The 21561-nt window shown below is 36.8% G+C and overlaps 1 protein-coding gene across 2 annotated transcripts in view; it reads left to right on the top strand.

Moving 5' to 3' along the window:
• The first annotated feature begins 17006 nt into the window (after positions 1-17006).
• The window catches only part of DPYD (dihydropyrimidine dehydrogenase), a 795698-nt gene continuing 791143 nt past the window's right edge, over positions 17007-21561 (top strand). For both annotated transcript variants that reach the window (XM_004263062.3, XM_033437294.2), the window contains exon 1: positions 17007-17164. In XM_004263062.3, the coding sequence (XP_004263110.1) occupies positions 17126-17164 (39 nt within the window). In that variant the 5' untranslated portion in view covers positions 17007-17125. The remainder of the gene's footprint in view (positions 17165-21561) is intronic.

Raw genomic sequence — 21561 nt, forward strand, 5'->3', positions numbered from 1 at the left:
AAGTAGTTATCAGAAATTCCCATAAAATACATAAGCATCAGTTTCTCTATCTTTAAATTCTGATTGCTGTGATGATTAAATCGGAAATTATATGTAATGTCCTAGGCATACAGTAGCTGATCAATAAAGGCAGGTATTTTTATTAGTCCTAAGTAAAATTAATGACTAAGCATGCATGGTTCAACAGAGGACACCACACAGCAATCGATGGTAGCTAAGGCTAGTACAGATGGGAAGGTGGCTCCGTCCACACATTCTAGTCATTCATTACCCAGCAACAAGTGTGGGCCAGGAATATCTCTCCCTAGAACAACAGTGCATGCCAAGATCCTAACTGTTCAATACAATTTCTCAGAAAGAAACATTTGGTGGCCTTTAAATAGAAAGTATGATGCCAAAAGGATGCTTTTGGGTTCATATTTTTTAATCTCCAAATTGCAAATAGTGGTGTTGAAAAATGTTTCTTGACTGAAAGATATATTCTTTAGGGGGCAAAAGTCAATCCTGAAATATGTTAATGTTTTTATATCCTAATGATGGTGCTGAGGAGGACAAAAAAAAAATCTAAAACCCTTAAAAAACAAACTTTTGTGTGTGTGTAACACAGATGGTTGGAATAAATTATGGGACTCAATAAAAAGCAGTTCAATTTACTTAGTTTTAAAATCCATTTGGACATTTATCAAAGATCACATTGTGAAATGTATTTGTGCTACTTGGAAGAGTCATGCTAATCAGTATCCCTCACCTTCCCACTTCTCTGATTGAAAAAAAAAGGAAAAGAATAAGACGATATTTAAAAGAATTTCTTTCAATTAAAGTTTAAAACAAGATAGTTGAATTTATGAGTTCAGTGATGACTAACCTTAAGCAATAAATCTAAACAGTATACTGAGTGATAAAATATATCTATATACACACAAACATGTCACATACAATGGCACAAACATGTAATTATTAGTGCTTCTAAAAGAGTGTTAAAATACTTTAGGAACGTTTATCCTGCCTATGATACAAACTGTTGTTGGGTAGGAAGAAATTTTCCTCTACCCTTCTAGGTTCTTCTGGCTGGTCTAAGAATTAAATTGACATGTGTCTTTTTTTTAAATGTGCTGTGTAAAGTTAGTCTACTCTGAAGCCATTTTGGTAAACCACCCCAACAGTGTGAAGTTAGTATTCCTTCAGGGTGATGCCAGGTTCCATTCAAAATTTATTTACAACCTGCTTTGGTGGAGAAGCTACTGTCTTCTGAAACCTTGGTGTAGTTGAACTGACAGTTACTGCGTTGTGACCTTGGAGTTCACCGTGAAAAAGGGCCACCCAAGCCAAGTCATGGAGTTTTTTGATTATTAATATATGATTGTTGGCACATCCTATGCAATATATCTAAATTGGATTATGGTACCAGATATAGATGGGAATGAAGCTTGTGTATCATCCATTATCATGTGTAATAAATAAACAATTTAATACCCTCTTAAAAAAAATAAATAAAATAAAATAAATTGACATGAGACAGATTAACAAGAGAAAATCAAACAAAAATTTAATAACATGTATACATGGGAGAGACCCAGAAAAACTGAATAACTCGCCAAAATGGCTGAAGCCCTCACCATAAACACCATCTTCAGCTAAAGACAAAAGAGGGATAAATTGGAAGATTGGGATTGACACATACACACTACTATATATAAAATTGATAACTAATAAGGACCTGCTGAATAGCACAGGGAACTCTACTCAATACTCTGTAATGGTCTATATGGGAAAAGAATCTGAAAAAGAGTGGATATATGTATTTGTATAATAGATTCACTTTGCTGTACACCTGAAACTAACACAATATTGTAAGTCAATTATACCTCAATAAAAATTTAAGAAAAAAGAGGATATTGAGAGTGGGAGAATCCGTTTGGGGAGGTATCAGGAAAAGCATAGTAAACAAGGGTGATTGTGATGCAGGTTCAAGTCACTGCTTTCTCTACTGATAAGAGTTTCTAGATATTTAGTCATCCATCTCTCAGGCACAGAAAGACACACTTAAAATGGAGATTCCTCTTACAAATTATGTTTCTTCCAAAAGGGCAACTTCTACGTGGCTTTCAGAGCCCTTCCATGTCTGCTGTTTCTCAGAAAATAACCAATTTAAAACAATTAATATGCCAAAGAGACATATTTGGGGCTGTCAAATGCTGCTCCCCAACACTATCAAACAATTGTTCTCTAGCATTCTGCAAATTAAATGCAATTTTTTTTAAAGCATAATTTGATAATATTTTCAATAGATGGAGAAGGGACTGCTCAGGACACTTGAAAAAACAAAACTAATGAAACTCTTTGAATGTGTTTAAGACATGAAATAAGAAAATGGAAATATTTTCAAATTTATTTACTTTATACAGGTGACTATATTTATCAAATATTGCCAAGTAAGTTGCTAAGACAAGAATGAGAACAGGAAACATGTTTCAGAGTAAGCTTCTAGCCAGGAGTTTCTCTGATTGCCATACATGATAAATTTCAACTTTTAAATGTCTAAGGATGCACTGGGGCAAGTGCTACTGGGAGAATATACAAGTATGCTGATTTTTAATCCATTTGTTTGTTCAATCAACACATATCTGAGTGCATTTACTTATTTCTATACACTATGTAAGCTAAGGATTCAAAGATTAACAAGACATAGTCCTTGCCCTTGAACAATTCTCTCTGGTGGGTGAGACAGACTCATAAATGTATAATATTCAACGTTAAATGCTAATACAGAAGTATGAAAAGGTGAAAGGGGACTATAATGTACTAGCTGTATCATGCATTCAGGCAAAATATTTGTTAAGCATATACAGTGTGCTAGGTAGTAGTCCAGATACTGAGAGTATAGCAGTGAACAAAACAACCTTACAGAACTTAAGGTAGATGATGAATGGACACATAATTAAAACAAATAGAATGCTAGTTTGCAGTAATGCAGGAGAAGGGTATGGTGAATGTGAGAAATGGGAGCTGCAGTTTTAATTAGGTAGTCAGAATAGACCTTACCAAAAAGGTGAATTTTACATAGATGCTTGAAGCTGATGAGGGGCTAGTTGTTAGAATATCTGGTAGAATATCACTGCAGGCAGAGGGAACAGCAAATGCAAAGGCCTATCTGGATAGAGTTGGAGTGAACAAGAACAGTAGGAATTAGGGGGAGAGAGGAATCAGACAGCTAGATCATGCATGCCTTATAGGGCACTGTAAATTTTACTGAGTAAATTGGGAAGCTGTGAAGGGTTTGGAGCAAAGGACTGATGTAATTATTACTTTATAGATTAAATAAATTAATACATTCAATCAATTATTTTGTAATAGGACATTTTTCAAATATTCAGATTATTTTGTCTAGTTAGATGAGGCTCAAGTAGTGTTCACTATTTGCCAGTTTCTATAACTTAAAAAATTGTAGCCAGGACTATGATATTAATAATTCTATGTGCCAGTTTCTATAACTCTTAAAAAATGTTCATCCAGAAATACAATATGAATAATTATTTTCATAGAATGGACTGTAGAATATTATCAACACTTTTGGTATTCAGTTTTTCATATAAAATACTTCATATGAAAATTACAGAGTGCCTAACATGTGTCAAGCACCATGGTAGGAGTAAGGAAGGTCTTCCTTGCATGCACATATACAAATTTATAAAAGGTATATGTGCTTGTGTATTTGCTCATGATGCAATAGAGTTTTTAAAATAACTTTTACTTTTTCCTATAATTAACTAATATGTGTTTGTTACTTATCCATGTATATTCAGACCATATAATCTCATATGTTCTTTGATATATTGTCAGTATCTTTCACTGTGGGTAAAATTCTACAACCCCAGTTCTAAAGACTGCATAAGATTTAACTGTATCCATTCAATACAGTTATTAATCAGTCACCTTTTGTAGGACATTTATGTTGTTACCTTTTTTTTTTTGCATAAACAACATTGGAATGAACCATATTTTTAGGTAAATTTTGCATGGAAGCATAACTTTTTTTTAAGATAAAAATATAAGAAATGAAGTTGCTGGGACAAAGATAATGAACATGTTTAAAATTTGGGTATGTACTGCTAAACTGCTGTAACTATACACCATAAGAAAATTTTACTCATTATAGAGTCTTATGAATCCATTAATTTTCCTATGCCTTGATCACTCCTTAAATTTTCTTTGCCAGTCTGATAGGTGAAAAATCATATCTCATTATCATTTAAATGGCATTTGATTACTAGTTTGGTTGATACAATTTCACTTCTTTATCATCCACTTGTATTCTTTGTTTTTTTGTGAATGGCCCATTAATGCCCTTTATTTATTCATTTATTACTAGAAACCTTTTCCTCTCAGGCTTTCTGTATGCTGTCAAGTTTAGAGAGAGTAATAATATTAATTCCAACATATTTATGTATGTACTATTACTAGGTACTGTGTTAGGCATGGAGAATGAAAAGATACGACACACTCAATACTAAGAAGGCCCTCACAATATAGAGGAGGTGGTGATCATGAAAACAAACCAAGAAACAAGAATAGCCTGTCATTCATTATTCAGAAGATTAAAAATGGATCTTTATAGTTTCATGTTGGAAAATAGGAAGGTAGCCACTGATTGAGAGACAGAATTCCTTCTGGGGTTTAGGTTTTTCTTTCTAGACTTTGATTAAAACCATAGAGATCTGTTTTATTTTTTTGATTCCATATATAAGTGATAACATACAGTATTTGTTTTTCTCTGTCTGACATTTCACTAAGCATAATGCCCTCCAAATCTCTCCATGTTACTGCAAATGGCAAAATTTCATTCCTTTTTTTATGGCTGAGCAGTATTCCATTGTGTATATATATATATCACATCTTCTTTATTCATTCATATGATGATGGACACTTAGGGCACTTCCATATCTGGCTACTGTAAATAATGCTGCTGTGAACCTTGGGGTACATATATGTTTTTGACTTTGTGTTTTCATTCTCTTCAGATATATACCCAGAAGTGGAATTGTTGGACCATATGGTAGTGCTATTTTTAAGTTTTTGAGGAACCTCCATACTGTACTCCATAATGGCTCTACCAATTTACATTCCCACCAACGCTGTACAAGTTTTCCCTTTTCTCCATATCCTCACCAAAATATGTTATTTGTGGTTTTTTTGATGATAACCATTCTGACAGGTGTGAGGTGATATCTCATTGTGATTTTGATTTGCATTTCTTTGATTATTAGTGATGTTGAGCATCTTTTCATGTGCCTGTTGGCAATCTGTATGTCTTCTTTGAAAAAAATGCCTATTCAGACCTTCTGCCCATTTTAAAATCAAGTTGTTTGTTTGTTTGATATTGAGTTGTATGAGCTGTTTATGTTTTTTGGATATTAACCCCTCATCAGTCATATCATTTGCAAATATTTTCTCCCAGTAAGTAAGTTTTCTTTTCATTTTGTTGATAGTTTCCCTAGCTGTGCAAAAGTTTTTAAGTTTAATTAGGTTCCAGGTGTTTATATTTGCTTTTGTTTCCTTTGCCTTAGGAGACAGATCCAAAAAAATACTGATTTATGTCAAAGAGTACTCTGCCTATGTTTTCCTCTAGGAGTTTCATGGTTTCCTGTCTTATATTTAGGTCTTTAATATATTTTGATTTTATTTTTGTCTATGATGTGAGACAATGTTCTAATTTCATTCTTTTACACATGCTCCCCAGTTTTCCCAGCACATTGCATTGAAGAGACTGTATTTTCACCATTATATCTTTTTCCCTCCTTTGTTGTAGATAAACTGACCATAAATGAGTGGGGTTATTTCCGGGTTCTCTATTCTGTTCCACTAATCTATGTGTTTGTTTTTGTGCCATTACCATACTGCTTTGATTACTGTAGCTTTGTAGTATAGTCTAAAGTCAGGGAGTGTGATACCTCTTGCTCTGTTCATCTTTCTCAAGATTGTTTTTGCTATTTGGAATCTTCAGTGTTTCCATACAAATTTTAAAATTATTTGTTCTAGCTCTGTGAAAAATGCCATTGGTATTTTGATAGGGATTGCACTGAATCTGTAGATTGTTTTGGGTAGTATAAATATTTTAACAATGTTAATTCTTTCAACACATGAACACAGTATATCTTTCAATCTATTTGTGTTGTCTACAATTTCTTTCATCAGTGTCTTATAGTTTAATGAGTACAGGTCTTTTACCTCCTTTGTTAGACTTATTCCTAGGCATTTTATTCTTTATGAAGCAATTATAAATAGGACTGTTTCCTTAATTTTTCTTTCTGATAGTTTGTTTTTAGTGTATAGAAATGCAACAGATTTCTGCTTATTAATTTTATATCATGCAACTGTACCAAATTCACTGATGAGCTCTAGTAGGTTTTTGGTGGCATCTTTAGAATTTTCTATGGTATCATCTCATGCGCACACAGTGACAGTCTTACTTCTTCCTTTCCAATTTGGACTATTTTTATTTCTTTCTCTTGTTTGAGTGTTGTGACTAGGACTTCCACTGTTATGTTGAGTAAAAGTAGTGAGACTGGGCATCCCTGTCATATTCTTGATCTTAGAGGAAATGCTTTCAGCTTTTCACTGCAGGGTATGACATTAGCTGTAAGCTTATCATATATGGTCTTTATTATGCCAAGGTATGTTTCCTTTACACAGACTTTGTGAAGTTTTTTTTTTATCATAAATGGATATTTAATTTTGTGAAAAGCTTTTTCTGCATCTATTGAAATGACTGTATAGTTTTTATTCTTGTTTGTTAATGTGGTGTATCACACTGATTGATCTGCAGATACTGAACCATCCTTGCATCCCTGGGATAAATCCCACTTTATCATGGAGTAAGAACCTTTTAACATATTGTTGGACTTGGTTTGCTAATATTTTGTTGAGGATTTTTGCATCTATGTTCATCAGTGATGTTGACCTGTAATTTTTTTGTGTGTGTGTGATATTTTTGTCTGGTTTTGGTATCAGAGTAATGCTGGCCTTGCAGAATGAGTTTAGAAGTATTCCTTCCTCTGTAATATTTTGGAATAATTTGAGAAGGATAGGTGTTAACTCTTCTGTACGTGTTTGGTAGAATTAACCTGTGAAGCCATCTGGCCCTGGACTTTTGTTTTGGGGAAGTTTTTTAAATTACTGATTCAATTTCATTACCATAATTGTTCTGTTCGTATTTCCTATTTCTTTCTTGTTCAGTATTGGAAGATGGTACATTTCTAGGAATTTGTTCATTTCTTCTAGGTTGTTCAAATTGGAGTATAATTGTTTGTAGTAATCTCTTATGATCCTTTGTATTTCTGTGGTGTCTGTTGTAACTTCTCCTTTTTCATTTCTGATTTATTGATTTGGGCCTTCTCTCTTTTTTCTTGGTGAGTCTGGCTCAAGGTTTATCAATATTGTTTACCTTTTTAAAGAACCAGCTTAGTTTCACTGATCTTTTCTATTGTATTTTTAGTCCCTATTTCCTTTATTTCTGCTCTGATGTTTATGATTTCTTTCCTTCTACTATCTTTGGATTTTGTTTGTTCTTCTAGTTCCTTAGGTGTAAGATTAGGTTGTTTACTTGAGGTTTTTTGTATTTTCTTGGGTAGGCTTGTATCACTATAAACTTCCCTCTTAAAAGTGCTTTTACTGCATCCCATAGATTATCCATTGTTGTGTTTTTGTTTTCATTTGCCTCCAGGTTTTTTAAAATTACTTCTTTGATTTCCTCAGTAATCCATTAATCTTTCAGTAGCATATTGTTTAGATTCCACGTGTTTGTCTTTTTTTGCAGTTTTTTTTCTTGTCATTGATTTCAAGTCTCATGGAATTGTGGCTGGAAAACATGCTTGATATGATTTCAATTTTCTTAAATTTACTGAGGCTTGTATTGTGGCCTAACCTGTGTTCTGTCCTGGAGAATGTTCCATGTGCACTTGAAAAGAACGCATATTATGCTGCTTTGGATGGAATGTTACCTATATATCTATTAAGTTCACCTGCTCTAATGTGTTATTTAAGGCCAGTGTTTCCTTATTGGTTTTCTGTATGGATGATCTGTCCATTGAGGCAAGTGGAGAGTTAAATTCCCCTACTATTATTGTGTTACTGTCAATTTCTCCCTTAATGTCTGTTAATATTTGCTTTATGTATTTAGGTGCTGTTATGTTCGGTGCATATATGTTCAAAATTGTTACATGTTCTTGGATTGATTCCTTAAGCATTACGTAATGTCCTTCTTTGTCTCTATTACAGTCTTTATTTTAAAGTCTATTTAGTCTGATATAAGGATGGCTACCCCAGCTTTCTTTTGATTTACATTTGAATGGAATATTTTTTCCCCATCCTCTCATTTTTAGTCTGTATGTGTCTTTAGATCTGAAGTGAGTCCCTTGTAGGCAGCATATTACATGTTTTTTTTTTTTTTTTTTTGGTCTCCATTCAGCCCCTCTATGTCTTTTATTGGAGTATTCAGTTTATTTACATTTAAAGTAATTATTGATAGGTATGTATTTATTGCCATTCTGCTAATTGTTTGAGGGTTGTTTTTATAGTTCTTTATTGTTCCTTTCTTCTTATTTTTTTCTTTTCCCTTGTGTCTTGATTACTATCTTTAACGTTGTTTGAATTCATTTCTCTTTTCTCAGTGTGTATGTATTACAGGTATATATATATATATATATATATATATATATATAATTGTTTTAAGTTGCTGATCTCATTTTAAATATATTTTAACAACCCTGCATTTTTACTCCTCGCCCCCTCACTACTACTGTTTTTGACATCATATTTTACATCTTTTTGTTTTGTGTATCCCTTAACTTCCTATTGCAGATATAGATGATTTTATTACTTTTATCTTTTAATCTTCTTACTAGCTTTGTATGTGGTGGATTTACTACCTTTACCAGATATTTGCCTTTACTAATGAGCTTTTTCCTTTTGTAATTTTCATGTTTCTAGTTGTGGCCTTTTCCTTTTCCCTTAGAGAAGTCTTTTTACTGTTTCTTTTTTTTTTTTTTTTTTTTGCGGTACGTGGGCCTTTCACTGTTGTGGCCTCTCCTGTTGCAGAGCACAGGCTCCAGACGCTCAGGCTCAGCGGCCATGGCTCACAGGCCCAGCCGCTCTGCGGCATGTGGGATCTTCCCAGACCGGGGCACAAACCCACATCCCCTGCATCGGCAGGCGGACTCTCAACCACTGTGCCACCAGGGAAGCCCCTCTTTACTGTTTCTTGTAAAGCTGGTGCTGAACTCTTTCTCCTTTTGCTTGTCTGTAAAACTTTTGATTTCTCCATCAAATCTGAAAGAAAACCTTGCCAGGTACAGTATTCTTAGTTGTAGGTTTTCCCCTTTATCACTTTAAATATATCATGCCACTTCCTTCTGGCCTGCAGAGTTTCTGCTGAAAAGTCAGCTGATAGCCTTCTGAGAGTTCCCTTGTACATAACTCATTGCTTTTCCCTTGATGCTTTTTAATAATCTAGCCTCTGTCTTTAATTTTTGCTTTGCCATTTTAATTACAATGTACTTTGGTGTGGTCCTCTTTGGGTTGATCTTGTTTGGGACTCTCTGTGCTTCCTGGACCTGGATGTCTGTTTACATTCCCAGGCTAGGGAAGTTTTCAGCTATTATACCTTCAAATACATTCTCTGCCCCTTTCTCTCTCTCTCTTCTCCTGGCACCACTATAAGGTGAACATTTCTATGTTTTATGTTGTCCTAGAGGTCTTGTAAACTGTCCTTATTTCTTTTCATTCTTTTTTCTTTTTTTTGTTCAGCTTCAGTGATTTCCACTACTCTTGTCCTCCAGCTCACTGATCCATTCCTCTGTATCATTTCATCTACTGTTGATTCCTTGTAGTGTATTTTTCATTTCAATTATTATATTCTTCACCTCTGTTCGGTTCTTCTTTATATTTTCTAACTCTTTGCTATAAACCTCTGACTTCTCACTTTGTTCATCCATTCTTCTTCTGAGATCTTTGACCATTTTCACAATCATTATTTTGAACTCTTTATCTGGTAGACTGCCTATCTAGCTCCATTTCACTTAGTTCTTCTGGAGTTTTATCTTGTTCCTTTGTCACTTCATTTTTCCTAAGTTGCTGTTTTTATCTCTATGTATCTGATAGCTTGGTTATGCTTCCTGACCTGGGAAAAGTGGCCTTTTATGAAGATGTTCTCTGAGTCCCAGCAGAGCATTTCCTTCTCTCTGGTCACTACAGCTATGTGTTCTAGGGGTACCCCCTCTGTTGGCTGCATGGGTACTTCTGTTGTGGTTGGCTGTGGGTGGCTGCTGTCAGTCTGGTTGGTTGCTGGGCCCTGCTTTGTGTGGAAGCTGATGGCCACTCTTTGGTGGGGCCAAGTTGTGGAAGCCTGGGGAGGGGGCCAGGTTCCCAGGGCTAGTGCTGGCTCACTGGTGAGCAGAACCAGGTTCTGGGGTGGGTGGTTGCAGGGTTAGGGTTCCCAAAGCTGGTGCTTGCCTGCTGGTGAGTGGGGCTGGATCCTGGGGCAGAGTCAATGTAACAAAACAGAAAAAGACTCACAGATATAGAGAACAAACTAGTAGTTACCAGTGGGGAGAGCAAAAGGTGGAGGGGAAAAATAGAGTTAGAAGATTAAGTAGTACAAACTAGTATGTATAAAATAAATAAGCTACAAAGATATATTATATAGCATATGGAATATAGCCAATATTTTATAATAACTTCAAATGGAGTATAGTCTCTAAAAATTTTGAATCACTGTGTTGTACATCTGAAACTAATATAATATTGTAAATCAACTACAACTCAATTGAAAAGAAAATAGAGGGCCTTCCCTAGTGGGGCAGTGGTTAAGAATCCACCTGCTAATGCAGGGGACACGGGTTTGATTCCTGGTCCGGGAAGATCCCACATGCCATGGAGCAACTAAGCCCGTGAGCCACAACTACTGAAGCCCGTGCACTTAGAGCTCGTGCTCCACAACAAGAGAAGCCACTGCAATGAGAAGCCCGTGCACCGCAACAAAGAGCAGCCCCTACTCACTGCAACTAGAGAATGCCTGTGCACAGCAATGAAGACCCAACACAGCCAAAAAATAAATTAATTAATTTTAAAAAAGAAAAAGTTTAAAAAATTAAGGAAAAAAAGCTGCTTTTTAATTATTAGAAAATAATAAATGACAATGACATTAATATATGGTAGGAAACTCACTATTTTGGTTTCTATGACCATGGTGACTATCAGCCAGGCTAACATGTGGAGGAAATGACTGAGCCCATCCCCAGAAATCACTTGCCTTGGTTGATTTTCACATATTTACCCAAGTGAGTATATGAATATGCAATTACACATACACTGCAATCAGAGTGATACTTCAAAATACATATTTGATCATGTCATTCCACTGCTTTAAAAAACTTCCATTACTTCTCACTTCTTATAGGATAATATTCAAAATCTTAAACTAAGACTAAAACACCACAGTCCATTCTTGTTTTTACTGCCTCGCTCTGCGACACTTTCCACCTAGCTTCCTGACCTCCAGATATCAGAGCCTTCTTTCCCTTCCATTAGGATACCACTGTTCTTGGAGTCTTTGCAGAGATTATTTCCTTGCCTGGAATGCTGTTGATCTCTTCTTTTTTGCCTTCTTAACTTCTACTGTCCTTCAGAAATTAGCAGCAAAGTCATTTACTCAAGGTGTCCTTCACTGATTTCCCAGTCCTTCTGACATAATAGTTCTCTATATTTTCCTTGATATTGTTATTCATAGTAAGTACTATATTTTTGTGTGATTACTTGACAAATGTTTATCTCTCTAACTCATCTGCAAGCTGCATAAGCAGAGACTTCATTTCTTTTTTGCTTACCATGGTACCTCTAATGTTATTTACTATACCTAGTATGTATTAGGCATATAGTTATTTGTGGTATAAATAAATATATGAACAAATATAGGAATATCTCAGAATACTGAAAGAAATGATGAGACTTTATTATATGAGTCGATTTTTTTTATGTCCAGACATGTGGATAATTAAGTACATTTTACATGCAATATATTTTATCAGTGAAACAATATACAGTGGTGATAATGCAGCTTAGGTCCCCTGGGAAGTGGACCTAAGATAGAAATGTGCATGCAGGAAGTTTATTTATTGGGAATTGCTATCTGGATGAGGACCTGTGGGAGTGGAGAATGAAGCAGGATGGACAGAGGGAGAAGTTGAACTCTTGGCAATTCCAACAAATGTCTCAGATGATCCCTCCAGGGACCTCTGAAGTTGGGATGGCCCCTCAAAGATATCTTGAATTTAGGCAAGTGCCAAACCTTTATGGTCCCACATCAATCAGTTATTGGATGTGCATTACCTGAGGAAGAGGAATGACCCTTAAGTGAATAGCTCTCTTTAGCCAGGGGCAATTTCCGAAGAGTGACTCAGCAAAGTCACTCTTCTGCCAACACGCCCAGCAGCTGTGAGAATGAGTACCTTAGTCTTAACTTGCAGGGAAGTGTGGGAACCTGTGAGGCACATCAGACATCCACTGCAGTTGACCAAAAGAAACACTGAATAATTTCAGTAAGGTTCTGTCTCAATCCCAAATATAAACACACTTGAAACTATGAAAGAGTAAAATCTCAGCAAGAAAACCAAGAGACAGCTATTAACTGCCAGCTGCTGGGATTATGGTAAGTTTTGATTGTGAGAGAAGAAGCAACAAGCCTGAGAAAAAGGCCTCGAGGTAATGACAGAAATTCAGGGACTATTCATTCCAGAGGATATTTTTCCCCTAGTTTAAGTCGTCTAAGTCTGTAAACCTCCAACTCACACTGCATTTTACCCCAAATCATTCATAGTCAACCATACCCCAATGGTGTATTTCTGGAATATGAGCATTGGAGAACATACCTTTAAACATTTAATGTGTAACACTGCATGGTGTTTTGCAATGTACAAAATACTATCACATATTTTGTCATTTAACTCTCATAATAACCCCATTCATCACTTACTTAAAATCACTATGTGACAGTATGAGTTTTTGAACTAGTGGCTTAATTTTTGTGATGACAAGGACATTGTCTTTACTATACACTGAGGTATCACTAATGCCTATCTCAGGGCCTGAAACAATAACATTAAGTAATCATTGAATAAATTTGTGACAGGAATTTATATTTTCTCTTTGTTATCTGTGATTTTTATGGCATTACATAATATATATGCATACATGTAGCACCCACATGTGTGTATGCGTGTGCACATGCAGGCTTATATAGGATACATGGCATACACAGCTGAATAAATTATACCATGTTTATTCCATAAAATAGGACAAATATATACGTTATTATCTTTTTGAGCAGGAATACTTGATATATTTGAGCCCAATTGATTTTTAGTCATTATCCTCTTTGTCAGTTTGGATAGGAGTTAATCTGGCCTTAGAAAATCAGATGGGGGAAAAAAGGTTTTATGCTAAATCAAACGCTCTGACTTTTTGGAAGAAAATCATCTTCCAAAGAATGTTTTAAAAATTGCTTAATTCTAGACTAAAGAGGGGAAATAAAAGCATATGGAAATCTAAATTTTTATTGTGTTTCCAAAATCATGGTACTGAATAACTTTCCAGAAATGAAAGATGACTCATAAGCCTTCCTTCTGATTATGGTAATAATATTCATTTGTGTAATGTAAATTATTAGGCTGAGATGCATTTTGGTAAATCTGTACACTATTTGATATGCTGTCCCTCTAAAGCCTACAAACAATTAATGTGGAACACCTGATATTTGGCTGTGCTTCCAGATGGAGGGACAGCTTGACAAGTGCCATCATAACTTACAACTTTAAAAAAGTGTAGTGTGAATGCATTTGCAGTAAGCTTTAAACAGCTTGGATTATTTACAGGTACAACTGTGTTTAATGTGGAATTTTAATGGATTTAAAATATTACTAGATTCCATCACTGATCATGGAGTATAGGTGTGGCATGTGAGCAATGTGATTATATGCCTTAATTAAATATCTCAGAATAGGATACATCTGTTTGGTGAGATTGAGAGGATGGTAAAATAACATTTAAATTTTCTATTTGATTATTGAGTATCACTGAAGAAGCTCTCACCTTTGGAAAGACAGCATATTTTGGGCTTTTATCCTCTATGGTGGTTTAGGAGAATAATAATCACATAAAATCAAAATGGAAATATAGTGTCTAACTCTTAAGGATAACTTGGACAACTAAAGTATGGATTGCTAACTGATAAGATTTGTATTAGTGTGCAACCTAAAACAACACATAAATCCATATCTCTGGTGGTCAGGAAATTGACTATTGAAACTTTCTGGTTAAACTGGAGAAGGAATCATACATATTAAAATTACATATATCATATTATATACATATTATATGTGGATAAATGCACACATGTGTATATCTCTTTCTATCCTTCTAAATATGTGTATATGTATGTATGATATATGTATGCATATATAAAAAATATCTCCAAGAAAGAGGATATAGATGACTTTGGTGGTGAGTTAGGTATGGTCGTAGGACGATGAAGGAAATCAGACTTTGGAATTTTACTCCATGAAAAGAAAAGTAGTTAGTTTGACACATTTTAACTAGAAAATCATTGATAGATACTATGATTTTACTTCCCAGGAATAAGTGGAACATTGAGAAGAATATATGGTAAAGTGAAACTGTAAAGTAAAACTAAAGTTTCTAAAATGAATTGCTTACTGCATAAACTAACTTTAGGATTTACTGAGTTCATTCAGTCACCTAGTATTCCTGGTCCCATGTTTCAGTCCCGGTCTAGACAATATTCAGTAGGCTACCAAGCCAGATGTGGACCCTCCCTTCCTGGTGCTTACATTCTAAATAGAAGACAGATATTAAACAAATCACACTCAAATAAATATGCAAACAAAATCTGACAGGGCTATGGAGACAAAAATAGGGTGTCCTGAAAGAGAACAACAGAGACAGGGTGGGTCTAATTTTGTTGGTGGTGGGGATAGGTCAGGGAAGGTTTCTCTGAAACCTGAAATACAAGTAGAATGGAGGACATGTGTAAAAGGAGAAAAGTGGTTGGAGAACGGGAAGATTACTTTGTGGCTGGAACATAATGACTCATGGCAAGAGTAGCCTTAGGTGAGGTTGGAGAAGAGGGGAAGAGCAGGTTATTCAGAGGTCACTATGGGTTTGTATTTTATTCTGAATACAGTGGGAACCACTGAAAGATTTATGCTGTGTGTGTGTGTGTGTGTGTGTGTGTGATGAGCCAATCGATACTTTTTAAAGCTCAATCTGGAGGGAAGAGGGGTAAGAGTAGAAGCTGCAATACCAGCAGCTTGGATCTTGGTGGATGCAGTGAAGAAAGAGAAATGAAGAAATGTTCCAAGATGTATTTAGGAGGTTGAATCCTGAGAGCTTGGGATGCATTAAATGTGGGAGAAAAGGGGAGTCAAGAATAGTTCAGGGTGGGCTTCCCTGGTGGCGCAGTGGTTGGGAGTCCGCCTGCTGATGCGGGGCACGCGGGTTTGTGCCCCGGTCCGGGAGGATCCCACATGCCGCGGAGCTGCTGGGCCCGTGGGCCATGGCCGCTGGGCCTGCGCGTCCGGAGCCTGTGCTCCGCGGAGGTGGGGGCTGCAGCGGTGAGAGGCCCGAGTACCGCAAAAAAAAAAAAAAAAAAAAAGAATAGTCCAAGGTTTCTATGTAACTTTCTACTTTCTCTTAATATACTATTAGATTTAAGAAAAATGTATCCAGCCTCTATCCAGGTTCTGGACGGTAATCTGATGGTTTGTTTAAAGTAGTCTTCCCAACCACTCAAGATGGTGAACACTCACACCCCAGTCATTCTGTTCTAGTCCTCTAATCTTCCAAGCTGGCATCTCAGTCTCCTATTAGTTTGCTCACTTCCTTACTCTGAGTAAAATTTCCATGAGACTGATGTTTCTTCTTGAAGCCTATGGGCAGAGCACCTAACACAGTGTTTGGTAACTGAAAATGTTTACTAAATATCTGTTGAATGAATGAAAATGTTTAATAAATATTTGTTGAAAGAATAATGATAAAGAGGAAATACTAGAATCCAAGGTGCTCACTATCTAGCCAAGAGGACTAAGAAGTGTGATAAAAGCCTTAACAGAAGTAAGCAGGACGAGTTACAGGAGAAGAGAGGACGATGGAGGGAGAAAGGAGGGACGCCTGGAGTACAGATACACTCAAAGATGAGGAGAATATTTTCTGGATTGAGACTGTCTCTAAATGAAGTCGTTCCCCTCTCCCCAGCAAGCTCTAGAACAAAACATAAAGAACAATTCTTCAAAAGAGCTTCACATTTTAGAACAATTTTTTAAAATAGACATTAGAACGTACTGCACTGCAAAAACACAACCTTGATTTTGTACCACCTACAGGACTTGCTACTTGCAGCTTCTGTCTGTAGAAATTTTTGCTCACTTTCATCCCGGGCCCCCTTTCTCTTCGCCCCTGCCCCCAGGGATTGTCAATTCTCAGAAGATCACTGACCTTGCCTGCTCCCGCCTATTTGTTGGATGGCCTGAGGAACATTTACTACTATCTTATCCCTGAGGAATTCTGAGGATGCAGCTGCCCATGAGACAATGTTTCTGCACCTTGCAGGGCTCCTGCGGAAGGAGAGAAAAGGAGTAATTAGTTACTTAGAGCGCCGACCGTTTTTACCTTGAATCACATCTTGCCCCTACGTACCTAGCTCAGCCTTTAACAGTTTACAGAGCAAAGGCCAGTCCCCAGAGCTAGCGCTCTCTCCCTCCCTTCTTTCCGAGAACAGAAGGAAAACAAGCTGCTGGGCTGTGGGGCGGAGGCGGGAAACAGGGGGCGGGCTCCTTCCCGCCACTCGGCCCACGGTGCGGCGCGCGGGGAACCGCGGGGCCGAGCGCGCAGCCCCGCCCCGGGGGCGTCACCGCCCGGCGCCCGCCCCGCCCCCGCGCCGACTGCCTTCTGTTTTCCATTTCCACAGGCGCTCGGGCAAGCTGTTGCTTTGCTCTCCGGCTGGAGCCTGAGGACGCGGGGTGGATTCGTCTGTAGGAGACTCCAGGCTGTGGGCAACGCCATGGCCTCTGTGCTAAGCAAGGACGTGGTGGACATCGAGGTACCGACTGCGCGCGGGCTCGTCTAGGGAGGGAGGGGGACGCAGCTGGCGGGTGCCCAGAAGGCCGCCGCGGCCACCGCAGGGCCGGGGAAAGTGGGAGAGGCGGGAAACTTTGCCTTCGCGGGAGGCCTTGCGGGGAGGCGGAGGAGCGAGGAGCCAGAGAACCGTGTGGGCTGGCAGGGAGGGAAGTGGGGGGCCCGCGACGGTAGGGGTGTTCTTTGGCTTGGGACCTGGCTGTTTACTTCGGAGTGGGGGTTAAAGAAGTCTTTGAGTGGCAGTGACTGAAGAACCACGAGTGTTCGAGAGAGATGGATTTTCTCAAAGGAGCGCTCATTTCTCACGCAGTCTATCCCGCACCTTCCCCTTTGCCCCGGTAAGCGTTCGCGTTTCCGGACACCTCCAGTCTGCTGCCCCACCTCCAGTCGCGGAATAATGCATATTTGCAAAGTATAGAAATAAAGATCTGTGTGTCAGCTATAGCAGCCCCTGCTAGCCTTAGTATTGCTTATGAAAATAACATAGAGAAGAATGGGATAAGGTATTGAAAATATGAAAAATACAGTGCCTTCAGAAATACAAAATAAACTGTATTTTCCTCTCGTCAACAGTTTTTGATTCTCTCTTGCACTCTGTTTCTGTAAAAATGTCATCTTTCTTCCTGTGAATAAAGTCCTCCCTGAAATACATGACCATTTCCTTTGACTTCTCCCTAAGACCTTTATGTATGCGATGAGACAGATATAATAACAAACAGTGATTTTAGACGTACTAACCCAATGTCAGCACTTTTGAGCTAAAATAAACTGCTTTGTAGTTTTTTGTTGTGTTTTGTTTGGGGCTTTTTAAAATTTGAGTCTCCTACGCTGGTAAAACGTGTGTATGTGCACGCCTATGTTTTCCTTAGAATGAAAAAATTTTCCTTTCCTCAGTCCTTTCAGTGGCTTAAGTAAAATTTTAAAACCACCTGTTTGCAGAAGAGCTGCTTCTTGCCATTGTGTTGCCTCTGTGTTCTCTCTGTCAGTGATTGAAGGAACTTTGTGTTCTGTTTGGGGGATGATAGTAGTGTTTTCTCCAGATTCCATACCTTGGGTTGAAAAATCCACTGTGGTAATAAGAGCCAAAGTATATTATGTGGACATGTCTACTTAATTTACTTGTAGTTTCTCTTGTGGATAGTTTACTTTTTCATATTGATCAATATGATATATTTAACCCAATGTTTATTCATGCACAGGGTAAATGATACTTGATTTACGTCATTGTGCTTTTTCGTCCTTGTTACTTTGACTTCACCAAATGCCCCCTCTGCCCCGCCCCCCCTTTTGAAGCTAAGTCAAATAGTATGTTTCTGACAGTATTAGGTAGTAGTGATGTACTGATTTCAGAGATAAGAATGTCAGAGGGCAGATGGCTTTTGGCTTTTGAATTTATCTATTTCGCAGTTGTCCATGAAATCAGTTCATAACCATATTACACTAAGGAAAAAGATGCCAGTGAAACATTAACGACCAGCTTAATTTCATGAATTGTTTCAACTAAGACCATTTAAGAAGGTCAGGCCCTCACATTTACTCCCCTTAATCTAAGCTTAGTTGGCCCAATATTACTTGATATAGAATAGTGGCATTCAAGCTTTTTCACCTTTTATGTAGTTCATATATGCACCACACTTTAATCAGTAACATCTTTCATCATGCATGGGAATTTTCTTTTCCCTCAAAGTAATATGCACGATTCAGGAGCTAGAGTACCATGAAAGGGTGTGAAATTAATCATTAAAATATAATGCAGTGAGGAAAAATACGTTAAATCTAGAGGAACACATCCAAGCATAGATGTCTCAGGTGATCCTATTGACTCACCAAAGCTCATTTTTTTTTTTTTGGAAGAGTCAAAATGAATTATGAAGGTTCAATTTTCTATCAAATTTGAATGTATACATTGGATTTGCCTTTTTTGAATGAATTCTTTAAAATCATTGTCTAGAGGTTGATCTGCATTGCCTTGTCTCAAATATGTGGAGAAGCACGTAATCTTTAAAAAAAATTATCAGTATAAAACAGTAAGTGTTCAGTTGATCAATGTGAAAAGAACAGAAGGTGATGGTGACAACCCGCTATAATAGTGACTAAATTTTCTCCTTAAGCTACCTATAGAACCTCAGGTTTCAGTGAAGCAGCCAAGAAATATTTTTGTTTCTGGGGAAAAAAGTTACTGAGGCTTACAAAGTTGTTTTTTGTGCTCACTCCATATTTCTAGCCTCAATCCAATAGTGCATCAGGGTTTGAAGGGTTGGGAGCGTAAAAAACAGTCAGAAGGTCACCAGACTCCAAAACTGAAATATCCCTGGGCCAGAAGATAGGCATAGCAAGGATGCATTAGTAGGTAATAGATACTAGGTAATAGAATCTAGCTCATATACTAAAAAATTATTGTAATTGTAGTAATGGTAGCAGATGTATGAGAAGTCAGACATTTTTCCAGACCTATTAATGTGGTTCAGGGCCTGGGATCTGGAGCAAACTGCCTGTGGTTGAGGTCTATGTCTACCCCTTTTTAGATAGGTGATGTTGTTTAGGTTCCCTAGCTTCTCTGTGTCACATCTGCACAATCTGCTAAGTAAGGAAAATAATCATAGACAAGATAGTAAACAAGATATAAAATAGACAGGATATAAACATAGACAAGATGTAAAATTAATAAATAAATGTCACAACTTCACATCTTGTTAGGAAAAGGACAAAACATGTTAAAAAATAAAAATATAGAACAAATATCTTAGGAAAATCACTGCCTGTGAAATAACTACTATTTTAAAGTTCATTAATGGTAGCTATATACTTTTAAAAGTTATTTTGCTTTGTGGGCTTACTTTTTGGATTTAGCTAAATTTTGTCAGGACTGACTTTTGAATACAAATTCTCCTGGGAAGGTTTTAAGAAAGGTGAATATCAGACATTGATCACTTTCCCTGACCTCAGCAATACCTTCACAATAATTCATTTAGTTTGAACTGACAACTGGTCTGTTGTCAATATCTGCACTTTTAAAAGCAAGTAAGAATGATTTTGGAAGAGTTCACTTTTGTTCAATGTCTTGTTCCCCTCCACTGACATGGGTAATTGAGAATTTACTGTAAAAGTATAGCAGAGTGAAAATGTATGCAGGTACAGTGAGCTTTTAATTAATTCTTTGGATATTAGTAATTTTGGTAAGTATTTATAGCTGAACTAAATTGCTGTCCACCCCTTTACTGTTTCCACAATCTCAAATCAAGGTCTATTCTTAGAATTATCAGTTAATGATTCATAAGGAGTTATAAACTCATTTCAAATTTATGTTGAATAAAAAAATGATTTTAGTCCAATGTCCACAAAATCATAATGCTTTTAGAGTTAAATAGAAATGGTTTCTGAATTACCGATACTGTGACTTCTATTCATTTGAGAAGATAATCTAGAATTTTCTGTGTTTGTTAATTAAGAAAATAAGGTAATAAAACGATGGCTTTGGGAAATGGCAGTATAATGGAAACAACTTGGAGAAAGTAAATTTTCAGGAGAATTTTGAAAACAGGCTTATGAATTGGTAGAGATGGCAAAAGATATTTCAGAATGCCCTTTATCATAACTACTTTTGCCCCTGGGGAGGGAGGAGGTGCATAGATCCAAAGGAGAGAATAAGGATTCAACTTTGCAGAAGTTACGGGTTATTTATTTATTTATTTAAACTTAAATGTTTTTTACTGCATCCATTTTTGTCTCCTTCCTTTTATTGATTGGGCACCACAAATCTCTGGGAATGCTATCTTGACTTGCCAAGGCTTTTAAAGCATTAAAAAAATTTTTTTTAAAATTTGTTTTGTGAGTTTGAGTTGTTAAAAATGTGCTTGTTCTCCTTATTTTAAGCTGTCCCGTGGACAATACTTAATTTTATTTTAAAGTATTTCTCCTTTCTAACGAATTTAGCTGGGTGGTAGAAATGTGTCTGATTATGTGATTTGGAAGGTTACTCCAAATTTGGAGAGTTATTCCAATGATAGCTCCTTGTAGTTTTAAGGTACTACACGTTCCTGTAGTTAAGGATGGTTATGTATGTATTTCATTACAGTTTTAAAAAGAATTTTACCTCCTACACATGAAGTAGATGGCTAGTTTCAGTGGTTTAATTAAAAACTGTGAGATTAATGACTAATGATGAATCTATCACTAGGGAGATTTTTAGATTGGATCTGCTTAATCTTAATCATAGCAGATAGTGTTGACTGATTGCTTAATTGTTAAAATGTGCTAAAATTCAATAGTCTCCTTTCTTACATTCTAGAAGGAAAACCCAGTTTTGGAAAGCTCTACATTTACAGTAAGGAATTAGTAAGAATACCAAGAAGATCTCTAGTC

The sequence above is a fragment of the Orcinus orca genome, chromosome 1 (genome assembly GCF_937001465.1).
Source record: "Orcinus orca chromosome 1, mOrcOrc1.1, whole genome shotgun sequence".
Taxonomy (NCBI): domain Eukaryota; kingdom Metazoa; phylum Chordata; class Mammalia; order Artiodactyla; family Delphinidae; genus Orcinus; species Orcinus orca.